The 19076-nt window shown below is 42.2% G+C and overlaps 1 protein-coding gene across 3 annotated transcripts in view; it reads right to left on the reverse strand.

The window, feature by feature from the left end:
- GATB (glutamyl-tRNA amidotransferase subunit B) overlaps positions 1-19076 on the reverse strand; it is a 55830-nt gene that overhangs the window by 19161 nt on the left and 17593 nt on the right. For all 3 annotated transcript variants that reach the window (XM_038398823.2, XM_043513133.1, XM_038398824.2), the window contains 4 exons: positions 8793-8906; positions 4632-4830; positions 3454-3576; positions 600-713 (listed from right to left, as the gene is read on the reverse strand). In XM_038398823.2, coding sequence (XP_038254751.1) covers positions 600-713; positions 3454-3576; positions 4632-4830; positions 8793-8906 — 550 coding nt within the window. The remainder of the gene's footprint in view (positions 1-599; positions 714-3453; positions 3577-4631; positions 4831-8792; positions 8907-19076) is intronic.

Here is a 19076-nt window from a genome sequence, read left to right on the forward strand (position 1 = left end):
TACTGAAACCAAAAGCAATCTATTAGGGATGGAATTACTGGCAAAACTGACCTCTCTCTGGCATTGTTGTTTACACCTTTGGTTCCTGTGGGAGGGAGGGCTGGGGGGGATGGTCCCCCCCACATACACACCCCACAGCCAGTTCCAGACACTCCAGACTTCAGCTAAATTGTACAATCAAAGCAGTTTTCCCATCATCACATCAGGGGTTGAGTGGAGGCTCTCCATCCAATCTCCCTGCATTTTTTCTTGGGAGATGCGTTGTTTCTCCTTTCCTGCCCATACCCATACTGGAGTTGCAAGCCCTTTGTGTGTCACACACACCAGACACCGTGCCCTGGGAAAGCAATCAATTTCATCTGAGGACACAGAGCTGCTGTATTGCTAACATCTATCAAAGCAGAACATGCTAAATACTGAATCATTCACTTTACTCTCCTTGAAGACAGAGGGTCACTTCACAATAAAACTGCCAGCCAATGTGGCTGACATACCTACAGTATCCTGTACTGCAACCTATTACATTTTGTAATACTTGGTTCTGCCACCTAGATGAAAAGTATCTACAGCAGTTCAATAAAGGAGCAAACAACATTTACCTATTGCTCTTGCCAGGAATCGTGCACTATTGATATTCTTCACTTCGGTCCTTACTCCGTAAGCTTCTCCGGGGTGATGAACAGATACATTGGCATCCACTCTCAGTTGACCCTCTATAAAAGGAAACATCATCACTAGAGTAGATGACCTTGGCATATGTTAATAAGCAGCATGTTATGTACAGGATGTTTATACTGTAAAAGATCTGAAGTCAGGAAGAGATCAGCTGCCTTATAACAGCTTCTTATTTATGGTTCTATTTTAAATCTCCATCTTCAAATCACTGAATTTTCTGAGAATACTACCTTTTGGAATGGAATGACATGATTCTTCTCAAATACACCTGTACAGTGTAAGTGCATGGGCTTAAAAGCATACTCCTTAAAAACACAGTCCTTAAAACCATACTCTAGGAGAGAGGTTATGTCCTGTAAAGGGAGGACAGAACTAGGGTAAATCACCTAAAAGACCAGCAATTAACAACAACAAACAAACAAACAAACAACAAAAAAAGCAGGCTGCAAGATTCCAGTTTTTATTTTTCTGCCCTGACAAAAGTGTGTGAAAACACCCCCTGAAATGACTTGATGGCTGTATGCTGCTCTACCATGGAGCACAAGACTTTAACAGTGATGCTGGGTAGATTTATTGAAGAATCCTTGGGAATTTAAAGCTGAAGGGCAAATGTCAGAAACTTGTTTTTTTCCTCCCTCAACAAACTGTAATCTTCTTCCTCAACAAATAAGATTTTGAATCCTTCATTACTGACAAAAACGTAACATATACAGGCAAACAGAAAGTTACACAGAGGACAAACGTGCACTAAGGCAAGGGGTGGACTAGAAGTCCCAGGAGAGCCTGTCTGACCATCTCGCTGGTAATTCTGTTTTACCAGGTTCTTCCAAAACATCCATCTATGCAGAGAATTTGTTGAGATAGTCAAATTAGGCATAAAGAAAAGAAAAACATAGGCATACATCTCTCACACAATAAGATATCACTCTTGCTATATCAGAGGAAACCCATTCTCCACTCTTCCTCCTTATCTGAACTTAAAATTAATACACTGTAAAATGAAGCAAATATTTGATATTTACACAACAGCACTAGTGAAGACAATGTCAATAGCCCAGCGTTAAATCTGTAGAGAGGTGTAAAGTCTTAAGAGCCCATTCAGGATAGCCGATGTAAATGTGCAAAAGTAGACCTTGCCCATTCTGTAAAAGCTGAATGGATGTCATCTTGTCAATCTTCTCTGTATTGATGGAGACTCCTTGAGTAGACAAATGAAGAAGAGAGGTATAGAAGGGACACCATATTCATTTTAAAGGAGACTTTTCATACTGGATCATACTTAGGGGTGAGAAGAAGAGAACACTTGTAACAAAAGAAATATATGTCAATAGTATTCTTCTGTCTTCATTTTGCTGCTATCAAAGATGTGGGTTTGACTCTCTCACTGTTGTTAGTCAGAAGAGAATGGGATTAACCTGGCATAAGTGAAAAGAGAATTGGGGCCTGTTTATTTTAAAAAAGACTGTCTCCCTCACAGCCCAGCTTCATCTCCTATTTGATCATCTTGCAGTGAAGTCATGCTTTCAAGCAGTTTGTTGCAAAGCAATGAATGATGAATTCAGCATGTGTCTTCCCAGCACTTGCAAGTAGAAGGAAGACAAAATGTGAGGAAGCAAACCTTCACCTAAACACAGACAACACTAGTAAGAGAAAAGCATAGTAAAAAAATACCTCACTAAGCACACCTGAATAAAATGATTTTGTTTAAAATCTAATAATATTGGGAAAAAATATTGCCAACATGGCAGGTCTTTCTTTAAAGAATATGTGGGATACGTTGGTGTGATGCCAATGGAAGTCTCAGGGCCAAATTCAACAATGAAAGAGGATAGTAAGTTACTGTGTATCATAAAGTCTGTATAAGTAGCAGAGTAATGTGCTGATTTGGCATTCAGAAGCTATGCAAAATGAGTGACCTCCACCGAATGCCTGAGTCTCCTCGAACACTGGTGTAAATCCACTGGAGTTACAATAGTGTAAAACTAGTGTAAATGAAGACAATCAGATTTTGAAATAGTGGAAGTGGAAGTTGCCTCAGGAAAAGCAGCTAGCAGGAGGGTACAAGATAAAGGTTCTGTTTATTACAGTAGTGCCAAGAAGCCTCAGTAAGGATCAATGTCCCCCTGCATAAATACATATGAAGATACTTGCCCCAAAGAGCTTAATATCTAAGAACTACTAATTACCCATTATTTTAAATTAAAGCTGAACCATTCCCCAAGATTCCCAGAGTCACAATCCACTTCAGGCTGAGCAGGCACAACTCTGATTGAACTCACTGGGAGGTGCACTTGCTTACCTCAAGGGTTGAATGTGATGTTAAATCACTGGTTCACTGCTGAAGATTGTTTTATGATCAATTTACACCCAAAATTTAACTTACACAATCAGCTGTGCCGGCAGCCTTCTCTCTCAACTACTAATCACTGTTACAATGTTTCCCATCCACAGTTAAGTACATGCAAGATGAGCAGAGAAAGACAATACGTGAAAAATAAGAACACTGCGCTACTTCATCCTGCCCTGGTCTATCATGTAAAATTGATGTATGAGGCAGTATAAAAATCCAAGTGCTGCAGAGGAAGCTGGGCCCATAAAGACACTTGAAGCATAGCTGACCTTATACAGACACTGAAAATTTTAAAAGGAAGCAGCATTAAGAAAATGCTAAATGTTAGGCAACTGCAGAGCAAAATAACGAGAAGCTGTGAAACCACCCCTGCAAATGCAGAGAATTACAACTAACTGGAGGGAACATTGCCCTGCCCCCATCTTTACCTGCCATGATTGCCTGGCTGCTCCCAAGTGTTTGAAGAATAAGCTGAAGCTCTCTGACTGCTGCAGCTGCCTCTTCCCCAGAGCTCATATCAGGCTCCATGACAACCTCCATGAGGCCAACACCTACCAGAGAGAGAGAGAAACAAGATTCCCAGCAGTAGCTTTTGATCTTGACGTATTAAAGTGCAACAAGCTAAACACATGACAGCACTTTGGTTTGTTTGAGAAAACTAGGAAACCAAGTTTTATTTAATAACTGTCAAAATGGGGATAGTTTTTGTTTTATTTCTAAGATTTAACTTAAAGGCATTTCCACACACTCCCCCCTTTGATGACATAGGGAACAGATGGAAAAAATATTTCCCTTTCCTCCGAGAGAGTTCCTACGCAGGCCACTTGATTTCCCAATTTCATTTTCTCATTACATTCAGGTAAATTAATGCAATCACAATTTTCTTACAGCTTCCTAGAGTACATTTGCAAGTGTGGGGCCTAAAGTTAGGCATCTAAATCCATAGTTAGGCACATAACTAAATGTTTCGATTTTCAGCCGTGATGAGTACTTGCAGCCCTCAACTTCTCTGGCAGCTATGGATGCTCACCATCTCTGAAAGTCAGGCCAGGTATTTAGGCACCTAACTACACATGGATTTAGGTACATGGATTTGTTGGTCAACGTTTGATTTATACAATAGATATTTTAGAGCTTTATGGAGAAAGTGATCGTTTTTATAAAAGCTAAAAATTAAAAGCCATTTCTGACTCAAGCACTGGCATCCCACTCTGCCGTCTGTGCATGTTCTGCCATGTTGCTTCATTCAGAGTCTTCACTCTCTTTTTAAACAACACTTACAGCTGCAGGAGCATAAGTCGCTCCTCTGTCCCAGTGAATACCCTCTTGATATGTTAAAGGTCTCATCTGGAAGTTGGCTGGCAGACAGATTTGAGAAACTGAGCCACTAGCCTTCTGACTGGCCAGTGCCACTATGTTATCAGCAAACAGGCCAGAAAAGATGAACATTAGCCAGATATGGAATTTTTTTTTACATTTAAGTCTACAATAAAAATATTTATTGAAAGCAACAAACCAGATTCCACCCCCCCATCCCCCAATTAGTTTTAAATATTCAGTCCATACATAGAAAGACCGCGGGGATAAGGAAGTGATCCAAGCCTACCAGCCCTGTTCAAGTCAATGAGAGTCTGGCTCCTTGTGTCATCATGAAGACTCTTTCCGCTGTCTTGTTCCAACTGGATCTGCTTGATCCTCACAGTCCTGGTTACCATCTGGTTCTTTTTTCCCTCTACACAGAGGCTGTATGAAAGACTCCCATTCACAGCAATGGGAAGTCTCTGCTGAGTGATTTGATAGCCAGCCTGCATACAGAATCAGGTCTGTGTTCAGAATTATCGTTTTACATGAACAATAATTCTAATTCTTGTCCCAAGGTAGACTGGCCCCACTCGGGCCCAGCCCCTTCAGCCAGGCCCCTTGTCCCCACATGCCAGCCCCCACCCAGCCCCCAATAGCTGGGACTGTCACTCCTACTCTGGCCAGAGCTCTATTGCTGTTGGTGAAAATCAGAAAAACTAGAAAAGCCTGATTTCCACTAAAATTGCCATTTGGTCACTCAGGATACAGGGAGGAGGCAATGACCCCTCACACAGAGGCCTGTGGCAAGGGAACAGTCAGTCTAGACACAGGGGTGAGGTCTAGCCACGGCCACCCTCATCCCTGTCCCTCGCTCTGGCTGGGCCCCTTGCTCTCCCGCACTGGTCAGAACCCTTCTGATTTTGGTGAAAATCGAAAAACTGCAGAAGCCTAGTTTTAGTGGAAAATCAGCCTTTTCTGATTTTCACCAAAATCAACAGTGTTTGGACCTGACTAGCAGGGAAGAGGGGCCCAGCTGGAGTGGAGGGGAAAGGGCCAAGCTGGGTATACAACTTGGCCTACATAAGCAGTGAAGTGTGCAACCTTCTAGTTGTAAATACGCTTGGTAGTATAGTATTAGAGTTTTAATCAATAAACATCAATTTCACTGTATGCACACAAAGTGACAAAAAATATTTCTATCAATGGTAGTCAACATTTAAGATAGGCAAAGAAAGAAAAATGCTGCTGGAGAACTTATTGGAGTTTGATTTCAGGATATTTACTTTGTATATTTTGACATGTGATGTTGTCAATTTGTGTTTTTAACAGCTATAAAGCTTTCGCTTTTTGAATCTCAACATCTAGTCATTAAATATCTATTGTCTGATACCCCCATAATTTCATGCAGCCGTGAAAATGTAAACAGATAAAAACAAAACAAATGCTGAAAAATAAACATTGATATTATCCATCAAAACTATAAAAAAAAAATTGAATTCTGCCAAACCTAGTTTTAAGCACTATAATAAAAACAAGACAATTGACTCCATTCTATAGGCTCAATATAATCTATGCACATAGCTTTTCTGCCTCCCCCAGCTTCTCATTAAAGTGATTTTTTTTAAAGCCTCAAATGGCATGTGACAATAAACAACAAGAATCATATTTCCCATCCCAAGCCCCATTTTCAGGAGTAACAATAATCCCATTGTCAAAAGACCCTAAGAGCAGGATTTATTTTATCTATTCCATTCAGCTCATTAGCTTAAACTCTGTATCTTATTATAGGGCTCCTGAGAAGACTGCCTTTTACATGTAGGAAATGTAGGCTGGGCATTTTACAGTCAGTGCTCAACACTGTAGATGCCAGCTGCTAGAAGATCCCGAGTTGTGTGTGTTTAAAGCTAATAGAATGTGTCAGGTATCTTCTTGACACAAATTTCCCTGCTTATTTAACTAGAAGATGCTGTAATATAAGCCATTAGGTAGTGGCAGAACACAGTGCCTATGTACTACACATGCTACCTGAAGATACATCTTCCCATTGCTCTTTCTTTCAAAACAGATGGACTAATTTTTACTCTGCTTCATTCTTTTGTTATTTTTTTATTGGTGGAGTGATCACCACCAGGAAAGTCTGAACATTCTTTAATGTAGGAGCAGAACCACCTACAATTTAAAGGTAACCGGCAACTGGGTTTGTGATTTCTTTTTTCTTCTTCTTTGCAGTGCATAAAGCCAGTTTGAAAAGCTGGGCTTGACTTCTTTTGTTTCTACTTTTTTCTCCTGCTTGTTTAGAATTTCAGCTCTTGTGAATATAATGTTTTTATCAGGAAGACTTATCAATGATGACTGCAGAACTAGTAGTGTATTGACAACGAAAATAACTATCTATCTAGGTATTCATACGTCCTCCATCCCTATAGTATGCAATGCTCAGATCCACACAGGTATGTAGGTGTTTAAGTCCCAGTTTTAGGCTCCACTGCAATCCACAAAACTCTTGTTCCATTGCTGCCTAACCCTCTAGATGCCTAAATTCACTTGGTACCTAAGTTCTCAAGGTAAAGTTACCTAGACACCTATGTTGCTGCCTCAGGGTATGCACAATGCTGCCTCCCTCTTAGGCATCTAGATACCTATCTCCTGCCCAGTCCCAGAGCTATCCATGAACCCAGGGAAGACTGATGTTTGCCAGCCTACTTTGCCTGGAGGGCCCAATATGAGAGGTGTGCTCAGTGGCTGCCTACCAGATGAGGTCCCACTCAAAATCAGGCACCAACAGCACCCACCTTACAACTTTTAGCCCAATGGTTAGAGCACTCATCTGGGATGTGGGAAACCCAGATTCAATTCCCCCGTCTGCCTGAGGAAGGAGAAAGGATTTGAACAGGGATCTCCTACCTCTCAAGAGAGTGCTCTAACCTCTGAGATATGGGATATTCTGTGGGGCTCCCTCAACCTCTCCTGTTGCAGCTGTTTCATTATGTATAAATAATTAAATAGTAATTGGAGCAGGGGGACTGGACCATAGGTCTCCCTCCTTCCACATGGGTGCCCTACCCACCAGGCTACAGAGTCAGTCTCACTGTTGCTCATTATCTGGCCCAGAGACTCTTTAAGCATCGCAACACCTAAGTTACTTTGTGGATCTGGGCTCAAGTACTTCACAAATATTAATGACTTTATCCTTACAACACCCCTGCAAGAAAGGTAGGGAAGCATTATGCCCATTTCATAGATGGGGAACTGAGGCACAGAGACAACTTGCCCAAGGACAAACAGGACATTTCTAGCAGAGATGGAAATTGAACCCAGATCTCCTGAGTCCCAGCTACACATTAACCATAATATCATCTTTCTTCCAAGGACATCAAATGAGGGGGGAAATGGAATTTTATTTTAAAATTCTGTGTTTTATGTTTTTAAAAAAAATCTCAAATGCCTGAACAAACAGTTGGGAGAAAAAAATCTTTGATTAAAATTTCAACACCTCTATGACATTGATCTATGGCCTGAAGAACACTCCCTCCCTAATTTTCTGGACCTCCAAGGACACCTCCAAGAAAAAGTGGGAAAATAAGATTTGATATTCCTGATTTTTCTTGGGTAAAACACAAGCAGGACAAAGCATTCAAGTCTTCTTTATTCAAAAAAGCAAAGTGAACCAAATCCATTATTTTTCCCTTTACAGGCCACTTTTATGTTCAACAACATCCAGAACAAATATATGGAGGGAAAAGACCATCTTTAAAGTTAGAACTATGACTTTGTTAAAACAAAAATAAGGTCCTTGAGCTCTGCTGTACGCTGTCAAAAAGGTAAAACCAGACTCTCAACTAATTTTCATATTACTACTTCACTTTGTCAAGTGCAGTGAAGTACAACTCACTTCCAAAGACAGTTTATTCCAAATATGAAAGCAATCTACAGGATCCAAATCTATTACTGCACGTGGCAAAGGCACATTTATTAAGTTCATTCAAGATCCTGGCAAAGATTAGAAGGTTTGAAAAGCAAATGTGATATTTATAGGTCCTTAAATTTAATAGCAAAAACAAAAAAGAGATGCTATGATGTTTATATTATTGTAATGTGTGTTTGCTACACATTCATTTTAAAAGAAGGGCTATTATCAGACTGGTTTGCTTTTACTCTAACAGACAATTAGTGCTAATACTAAGAATGGAGAAAGTACAAACCCAGCAGCTCCATCTCACAATTCAATTACATAAAACCACTGGAATCGTGAGGCTAAGCAAGGAGTCAGCAATCAGGGCAATCATATTCAATCAGTGAACACCAGGGTATAGCTATCTGTTCATCAGGGCTTAACGCAGCATCCTGTTAGCTTGGGCAGAACACTGATTGAAAACATAAAAAACATCTCTTTGTTACCCCCAGCCCTACTCCAGACTCATCCTTTTCTATAGCTATAGAGGGACCAACCATAATGCATACTTACAGGCAGATCTGCATAGAAATAGTGTTTTCTGTCAAACAAAGACTTCTTGTTTATGCTGCAGTTCAGTGCGAGGCCTGTCATCACTGCTGCTTCTACACATCTCCTGTTGAGAGCCTAAAGAAACATGACATACAATTTCACTCAGACGTTCACTATATAACAAATGCTTTTCCCACATGCTGCCTTATACAGAGTGTATATTCAATTTTGCTTGCCTTCAGTAGGCATTATCTCTGTTTTCTTGCGTGGGTAGCTCATATTCATCATCAGTCTGACAACAGCTATAAATCTGCAAAGTTTTATACAGAAAATAAAACCATCCAGTTGTTTTTGTTGTATGCTGCATGAGAAGCCACACAGTATTTTGGATTGCTACTTTTGCAGACATAACCAGTACTCGACACCCCCAAACCTTCACAGGGTATGTCTACACAGCAAAGAAAAAACCCGCAGCTGGCCTGTGCTGGCTGACTTGGGCTCATGAGGCTCAGGCTGTTTCATTTTTGTGTTAGCTTCCGGGCTCAGGCCGGAGCCTGGACTCTAGGCCCTGCAGGGTAGGAGGGTCATAAGAACGGCCATACTGGGTCAGACCAAAGGTCCATCTAGTCCAGTATCCTGTCTGCCGACAGTGGCTCATGCCAGGTGTCCCAGAGGGAATGAACAGGTAATCATCGAGTGATCCATCCACTGTCACTCATTCCCAGCTTCTGTCAAACAGAGGCTAGGGGCACCATCCCTGCCATCCTGGCTAATAGCCACTGATGGACCTGTGCTCCATGAATTTATCTAGTTCTTTTTTGAACCCTATTACAGTCTTGGCCTTCACAATATCCTCTGGCAAACAGTTCCACAGGTTGACTGTGTGTGGTATGAAGAAATAATTCCTTTTGTTTGTTTTAAACCTGCTGCCTATTAATTTAATTTGGTGGCCCCTAGTTCTTGTGTTATGAGAAAGTGTAAATAACACTTCCTTATTTACTTTCTCCACACCAGTTCTGATTTTATAGACCTCTATCATATCCCCTCTTAGTCATCTCTCTTTCCCAAGATGAAAAATCCCAGTCTGATTAATCTCTCTTCATATGGTAGCCATTCCATACTCCTAATCATTGGGATGTATAAGTAGGGGCATAGCGAGCAGATCGAGGGACGTGATCGTTCCCCTCTATTCGACACTGGTGAGGCCTCATCTGGAGTACTGTGTCCAGTTTTGGGCCCCACACTACAAGAAGGATGTGGATAAATTGGAAAGAGTACAGCGAAGGGCAACAAAAATGATTAGGGGTCTAGAGCACATGACTTATGAGGAGAGGCTGAGGGAGCTGGGATTGTTTAGTCTGCAGAAGAGAAGAATGAGGGGGGATTTGATAGCTGCTTTCAACTACCTGAAAGGGGGTTTCAAAGAGGATGGCTCTAGACTGTTCTCAATGGTAGCAGATGACAGAACGAGGAGTAATGGTCTCAAGTTGCAATGGGGGAGGTTTAGATTGGATATTAGGAAAAACTTTTTCACTAAGAGAGTGGTGAAACACTGGAATGCGTTACCTAGGGAGGTGGTAGAATCTCCTTCCTTAGAGGTTTTTAAGGTCAGGCTTGACAAAGCCCTGGCTAGGATGATTTAACTGGGACTTGGTCCTGCTTTGAGCAGGGGGTTGGACTAGATGACCTTCTGGGGTCCCTTCCAACCCTGATATTCTATGATTCTATGATTCTATGATTTTTGTTGCCCTTTTCTGAACCTTTTCCAATTCCAATATTTATTTATTGAGATGGGGTGACCACATCTGCACACAGTATTCAAGATGTTGGTGTACTATGGATTTATACAGAGGCAATATGATATTTTCTGTCTTATTATCTATCCCTTTCTTAATGATTCCCAACATTCTGTTTGCTTTTTTGACTGCTGCTGCACATTGAGTGGATGTTTTCAGAGAACTATCCACAATGACGCCAAGATCTCTTTCTTGAGTGGTAACAGCTAATTTAGACTCCATCATTGTATATGTATAGTTGGGATTATGTTTTCCAATGTGCATTACTTTGCATTTATCAACATTGAATTTCATCTGCCATTTTGCTGCCCAGTCACCCAGTTTTGAGAGATCCTTTTGTAGCTCTTTGAAGTCTGCCTGGGACTTAACTATCATGAGTAGTTTTCTATCATCCGCAAATTTTGCCACCTCTCTGTTTACCCCTTTTTCGAGATCATTTATGAATATGTTGAATAGGACAGGTCCCATACAGACCCCTGGGGAACACCACTGTTTACCTCTCTCCATTCTGAAAGCTGCCATTTATTCCTACCCTTTGTTTCCTATCTTTTAGCCAGTTAACAATCCATAAGAGGACCACAAAAACAATGAGGAGTCTGGTGGCACCTTAAAGACTAACAGATTTATTTGGATATAAGCTTTTATGGGTAAAAAACTACACTTCTTCAGATTCATGGAGTGAAAATTACAGATACAGGCATAAATATATATTGGCACATGAAGAAAAGGCCAATTCGGTCAGGGTGGATGTGATGATGATGATTGATGAGGAGATGTACATACCAAGAGAGGAAAAATTGCTTATGTAGTGAGACAGCCACTCCCTTTCCTATTCAAGGCCAAATTGATGGTGTTAAGTTTTCAAATGAAATGTAGCTCTGCAATTTCTCTTTGAAGTCTGTTTTTGAAGTTTTTTTTGTTAAAGAATGGCTACTTTTAAATCCGTTACTGAGTGTCCAGGGAGGTTGAAGTGTTCTCCTACTGGCTTTTGTATGTTACCATTTCTGATGTCTGATTTGTGTCTATTTATCCTTGTACATAGAGACTGTCCAGTTTGGCCAATGTACATGGCAGAGGGGCATTGCTGGCACATGATGGCATATATCACATTAGTAGATGTGCAGGTGAATGAGCCCCTGTTGCTGTGGCTGGTGTGGTTGGGTCCTATGATGTTGTCGCTAAAGTAGATATGGGGACAGAGAAGGCAACAGAGTTTGTTACAGGGATTAGTTCCTGGGTTAGTGTTTCTGTGGTGTGGTGTGTAGTTGCTGGGGAGTATTTGCTTCAGGTTGGGGGGCTGTCTGTAAGCGAGGATTGGCCTGCCTCCCAAGGCCTGTGAGAAAGGGGGGATTGTTTTCCAGCTAGGTTGTAGATAGTTGACGATGTGCTGGAGAGGTTTTAGCTGGGGGCTGTACATGATGGCCAGTGGTGTTCTGTTATCTGTCCTTGTTGGGTAGGTGACTTCCGGGTACCCGTCTTGCTCTGTCAATCTGTTTCCTCACTTCCCCAGGTGGGTATTGTAGTTTTAAGAATGCTTGATAGAGATCTTGTAGGTGTTTGTCTCTGTCTGAGGGATTAGAGCAAATGTGGTAGTATCTTAGGGCTTGACTGTAGACAATGGATCGTATGATATGTCCTGGATGGAAGCTGGAGGCATGTAGGTAAGTATAGCGGTCAGCAGGTTTTCGGTATAGGGTGGTGTTTATGGGACCATCACTTATTAGCACTGTAGTATCCAGGAAGTGGATCTCTTGTGTGGACTGGTGTAATAGTAGGATTTTATGTTTGTATTTTATATAATTTAGAATTAAGGATAAAGAATAATAATGTAGCATGTATTAAATGATTTGATCGTATCCTGCCAGCCACCCTTTTTGAATGGCCTAATGGGACATTGGTAGAGATACATCAGCCAGAATCTGTTTCTGGACTGATTTCAAGGCAGACCTTAGAATCATAGAATCATAGAATATCAGGGTTGGAAGGGACCCCAGAAGGTCATCTAGTCCAACCCCCTGCTCAAAGCAGGACCAAGTCCCAGTTAAATCATCCCAGCCAGGGCTTTGTCAAGCCTGACCTTAAAAACCTCTAAGGAAGGAGATTCTACCACCTCCCTAGGTAACGCATTCCAGTGTTTCACCACCCTCTTAGTGAAAAAGTTTTTCCTAATATCCAATCTAAACCTCCCCCATTGCAACTTGAGACCATTACTCCTCGTTCTGTCATCTGCTACCATTGAGAACAGTCTAGAGCCATCCTCTTTGAAACCCCCTTTCAGGTAGTTGAAAGCAGCTATCAAATCCCCCCTCATTCTTCTCTTCTGCAGACTAAACAATCCCAGCTCCCTCAGCCTCTCCTCGTAAGTCATGTGCTCTAGACCCCTAATCATTTTTGTTGCCCTTCGTTGTACTCTTTCCAATTTATCCACATCCTTCCTGTAGTGTGGGGCCCAAAACTGGACACAGTACTCCAGATGAGGCCTCACCAGTGTCGAATAGAGGGGAACGATCACGTCCCTCGATCTGCTCGCTATGCCCCTACTTATACAACCCAAAATGCCATTGGCCTTCTTGGCAACAAGGGCACACTGCTGACTCATATCCAGCTTCTCGTCCACTGTCACCCCTAGGTCCTTTTCCACAGAACTGCTGCCGAGCCATTCGGTCCCTAGTCTGTAGCGGTGCATTGGATTCTTCCATCCTAAGTGCAGGACCCTGCATTTATCCTTATTGAACCTCATTAGATTTCTTTTGGCCCAATCCTCCAATTTGTCTAGGTCCTTCTGTATCCTATCCCTCCCCTCCAGCGTATCTACCACTCCTCCCAGTTTAGTATCATCCGCAAATTTGCTGAGAGTGCAATCCACACCATCCTCCAGATCATTTATGAAGATATTGAACAAAACGGGCCCCAGGACCGACCCCTGGGGCACTCCACTTGACACCGGCTGCCAACTAGACATGGAGCCATTGATCACTACCCGTTGAGCCCGACAATCTAGCCAGCTTTCTACCCACCTTATAGTGCATTCATCCAGCCCATACTTCCTTAACTTGCTGACAAGAATGCTGTGGGAGACCGTGTCAAAAGCTTTGCTAAAGTCAAGAAACAATACATCCACTGCTTTCCCTTCATCCACAGAACCAGTAATCTCATCATAAAAGGCGATTAGATTAGTCAGGCATGACCTTCCCTTGGTGAATCCATGCTGACTGTTCCTGATCACTTTCCTCTCCTCTAAGTGCTTCAGGATTGATTCTTTGAGGACCTGCTCCATGACCTTTGAGGGTCACCAATTTGTTGTAGGTTTAGCATTTTAAAATAAGTAAAAGAATGCCATGATTGTTTTCTTTTGCGTTGCAATTTGATGTTCCTGTTCAAAATGTTGTGTAAATTAATTCGGTTGTGTGTGTAAATGAGGAATGTGTGTTAAGAGATAAGTGTGAAGTCCATCGCTGAACAAGATGTTCTAGGGAGGAACCAGAGACAAACGCAAGGGCGCCAGGAGGCTGCAACACGCCCCTATTGAAATGTCAGAGGAAGGCAGATTGATGACTCTAAAGATGAGACAGGCACCGATTACGGGGACAAGATAGCAGTGATCAAAACCAGCATGGGATAACGCCCTAAGGAACTTGATGAAAGAACAAGATAAAGGATGAGAAGGACAATTTAAGAAAACAAGCACTTGTCAAACAATAATTGATTACAGCATGATTGTGCAAAACTCATTGGTCCCAATGAAGGAAAATCACTATATAAACAGGGTGCTTTGCCATGAAACTTTGGGTTCGTCCTGCCAAGGCTTCCCTAAAGCATCGTGTCATGACCGACGGAACCCAGCTCTTCCCAACCCATGATCAACCTAGCTGGCCACTAGATTGATCTGGACTCTGGACTGGTAACTATAACATCAACTGGCAGGACAGTGTGTGTGTGTGTGTGGTGTGACTGAATGCATATGCTAATTGTTGTCTCTTCAATAAACACGGTGCATTGCGTTTTCCCCTGAAAAAGATCCCATGTGCTTCTTGTAAGCATAACACTGGTCCAGGCTGAGGTTGATGGTGGAGTGGAAATTGTTTAAATTCCGGTGGAATTCTTCAAGGGCCTCCTTTCTATGGGTCCATATGATGAAGATGTCATCAATGTAGCATAACTAGAGGAGGAGCACTAGGGGACAAGAGCCGAGGAAGCATTGTTCTAAGTCACCCATGAAAATGTTGCATACTGTGGGGCCATGTGGGTACCCATAGCAGTGCCACTGACTTGAAGGTATAAGTTGTACTGAAATGGTTGTGGGTGAGGACAAAGTTACAAAGCTCAGCCACCAGGTGTGCTGTGGCCTCATCAGGGATACTGTTCCTGACAGCTTGTAGTCCATCCTCATGTGAGATATTGGTGTAAAGAGCTTCTAAATCCATGGTGGCCAGGGTAGTGTTTTCAGGAAGATCACCAATGCATTGTAGTTTCCTCAGGAAGTCGGTGGTGTCTCGAAGATAGCTGGGAGTGCTAGTAGCGTAGGGTCTGAGGAGAGAGTCCAAATAGCCAGATAATGCTGCTCTAAGAGTGTCAATGCCCGAGATGATGGGGCATCCAGGAGTTCCAGGTTTATGGCTCTTGGGTAGCAGACAGAATACCCCTGGTCGGGGCTCTAGGGGTGTATCTGTGTAGATTTGTTCCTGTGCTGCAGCAGGGAGTTTCTTGAGCAGATAGTTAGTTTCTTTTGGTACTCCTCAGTGGGATCAGGGGATAGTGGCCTATAGAATGTGGTGTTGGAGAGTTGCCTGGCAGCTTCCTGTTCATAATCCAACCTGTTCATGATGACTGCAGCACCTCCTTTGTCAGTCCTTTAATTATAATGTCCGAGTTGTTTCTGAGGCTGTGGATGGCGTTGCATTCTGTACAGCTGAGGTTATGGGGCAAGTGATGCTGTTTGTTCACAATTTCACCCTGTGCACGTCTGCGGAAACACTCTATGTAAAAGTCCAGTCTGTCATTTCGACTGTCAGGAAGAGTCCATGCAGAATTCTTCTTCTTGTAGTGTTGGTAAGAGGGTTCATGTAGGTCAGTGCTCTATTCAGTGGTGTACTGAAAATATTCCTTGAGTCGAAGATGGAGAAAGTAGGCTTCCAGATCACCACAAAACTGTATCATGTGCGTGGGGGTGATGGGACAGAAAGAGTCTCCGAGATAGGATAAACTCTTCTGCCAGGCTAACTGTGTGGTTGAACAGATGAACAATATTTTTGGGTGAGTTAAGGGTACCACTGTTGTAGCCCCTTGTGGCATGTAGGAGTTTAGATAGAGAACCTTTCCTCTTATTCCATGACAGCTTACTTTGCTTAAGAGCCTTTGGTGAGGGACCACGTCAAAGGCTTTCTAAAAATCTAAGCACACTATATCCACTGGATCCCCCTTGTCCACATGCTTGTTGACCCCCTCAAAGAATTAATTCTAGCGGATTGAGGCATGATTTCCCTTTACAAAAACCATGTTGACTCTTCCCCCAACAAATTATGTTCATCTATGTGTCTCACAATTTTGTTCTTTACTATAGTTTCAACAGTTTTCCCAGTACTGAAGTCAGGCTTTCCAGCCTGTAGTTGCCGGGATCACCTCTGGAACCTTTTTTAAAAATTGGTGTCACATTAGCTATCATCCAGTCATTTGGTATGTAAGCTGATTGAAATGATAGGTTACAGACTAATTAGTAGTTCTGCAATTTCACATTTGAGTTCCTTCAGAACTCAGAAGTCCAGCCCGAGCCCGGAAGTCTACACAGCAATGAAACAGCCCCACAGCCTGAGCCCCAAGAGCCCGGGCCAGCCATGGTTTTGTTTTGTTTTTTTGCTGTGTAGACATACCCAAAGAGTTAGAGGCAAATCAGAGCAACTGATGACAGAGGTATTTGCCAATAGATTTTTGATATCTCATACTGAGTACAACACAGGGGATCTGAGTCAGAGACCAGGGTCCCGTTTCAGCAAAGCACTTAAAAATATGCTTAATCTTACTGACTTCAATAGGATTTATGAGCGGATTTAAATGGTTTGCTGAATAGGAATGAATTTAACCATATGTATAGATGCCTTGCTGAATCAAGATTAGGGTGTAGTTAATTGATCACAACCCTACAGTTTATTACATAGATATTAGCATACAACAGAAGGTGGGGTGGAATGGGGAATACACAGATGTCTGCACATGTGGATATTCAGAAACCATTTCTTTCAGAGTTTCCTCCATGCAGACCTCAATCCTAAGAGATACTGAATGACATCAACTCCCAACAAAGTACTGGAGAGGGATCAGACGCAAGTGAAATAAGACATCAGTGAATTAGGGCTTCTCTCTCTCCCACTGAAAGCAGTCTATTATTGCAGCATTCTACCTTCCAGCAGCCTCGGAGTAGAACAGAGAAAATTCTTGTTTGGTGAAGGCAGTTTTAAGTGTGTTAAATTGTGTATCCTGGACTTTTTCTTTGGAATATATTCTGTGTTATCAGAAGGACAGGCTATAGATAACCGACTTTTTGGTGCGGTTTACTGGATCTGTGAAGGCAGGTGTGGTGATACGTGGGTTTTTTGTATAAAGTTATCTGTATGGTTCCATTGTTGAAACTGATTGTGGTGTCCAGGAAGTTGATGCTCATGCTGGAGTGTTTTAGAGACAGTTTGATGGATGGATGCAGTGGTGGTTGTTGCGGTGGAAATCTATGAGGAAGTTTAGGTCATCTGTCCAGAGGATGAAAATATCATCAGCGTATCTCAGGTATATCATTGTTTCTATGAAAAGAATAGGAGTACTTGTGGCACCTTAGAGACTAAAAAATTTATTAGAGCATAATAATATGTGGGCTACATGTCTGTTACTCTGAAACCTGTCATTGTTTCCATGGTGCATTTGTTCAGAAATTCCTCCTCAAGGTGGCCCATGGAAAGTTTGGCATATTGGGGAGCCAGCCATCCTATTCCCATGGTTCGGGACAAAGTGCATGTTGAATGAAATGAAAATTTGTTATGGGTGAGGATGAAATGGATGAGTCTGGTGATGTGTTTGGAGTAGATATTTGAGGGTTGTCCATTGTCTTGTAGGTATATGAGGCAGGCAGCGATGCTGTCATTGAGAGGGATTTTAGTATATAGGGAGGTGACACCCATGGTGGCAAGAATGGTGCTCTGAGGGAGGTTGTTAATGTTGTGAAGCTTCTGGAGCAAATCAGTTGTGTCCTGGAGGAAGCTGGCCATTTTTATGGTGAGTGGTTTGAGGATGGTTTCTGAGTCCTGATATTCCTTCAGTAAAAGTGCCAAGGCCAGATATGATAGGTCTACTTGGGTTCCCTTGTTTGTACACCTTGGGAATCTTGTAGAAGATCCCTGGGATAGGTTCATGGGAGATGAGGTTATAGAGTTTCTCTTGTAGTTGTTTGGGGATTCGATATCCTTAAATCCTAGTGCATTATGGTGCAGGATCTTCTTTGAGTTCTCTGTAATAAATGGTGTCAGAGAGTTGTCAATTGTTCTTATTGACGTAGTCATCACAGTTGAGAATTATGATGGCACCCCCTTTGTCCACTGGTTTAATCACTATCTTGCGGTTGGATTTCATGGATTGTATAGCTGTTCTCTCAGCAGTGGAGAGATTCTGGTGTGAGTGATGTTTATTCAAGATTTCACAGTCAATATTTTTCCTGAAGCCATCAATGTAATGATCAAGAGTGTGGGTTCATCCACTGTGGGGTGTACAGTCAGATAATTATTTTTTCTGATGCCTGTCAGTGGGGACGTGTAGTTGTGGGTGATGTCGTCATTGCTGTGAAAGAATTCTTGAGATGGAGTTGGCAAAAGAATTCTTCTAGTTCTCAACATGTTACTACGGTATCAGGTTCAGAGGTGGGGCTGAAGTTCAGTCCCTTGGAGAGTAGAGATAATTCAGCTCTGGTAAGGGGCACTCTTGATAAACTGATGATGTCATGGTTTTGTGTAGTATCCATGTGGTGGGTCCTGGTGCCCTGGCTTATCCTGGAGGTGAAGTTCTGTGGTTTGTGGAGTTGTTGTAGTTGGTTATACTTTTGTTTTTGTACTGGATGGCTGTCATCAGGGGTTTTGTTGGTTTGTTTGCCTGTTTTAATAGTTGTTTTGAGTTTCTTGTATGATATCCAGGTACTTGATGGGGACCACATCCAGAAAGAAATCTTTCCCCAAACCCCTCTTCTGGCCTTCAAACACCCCCTAACCTCATCAAGAGCAAGCTCCCCACAGACCAGAACACACCAACTTGAAGCGGCACTGGAGCCTGACAGAACAACAGCTCCAAAACCTGCAGATGTATCTCCACTGCTGTAATGATCAATACTCCCCCCCAACACATTTTTCAAGATCCATGGGTCCTACACATGCTTATCACAAATGTGGGTGTATCTCATCCAGTGCACTAAATGTCCCAGACAATCACTATGATCTTGAATGAATCACACAGAAAAATGATAAGACAAAAACACCACATA

Source organism: Dermochelys coriacea, chromosome 4 (assembly GCF_009764565.3).
Source record: "Dermochelys coriacea isolate rDerCor1 chromosome 4, rDerCor1.pri.v4, whole genome shotgun sequence".
Taxonomy (NCBI): Eukaryota; Metazoa; Chordata; order Testudines; family Dermochelyidae; genus Dermochelys; species Dermochelys coriacea.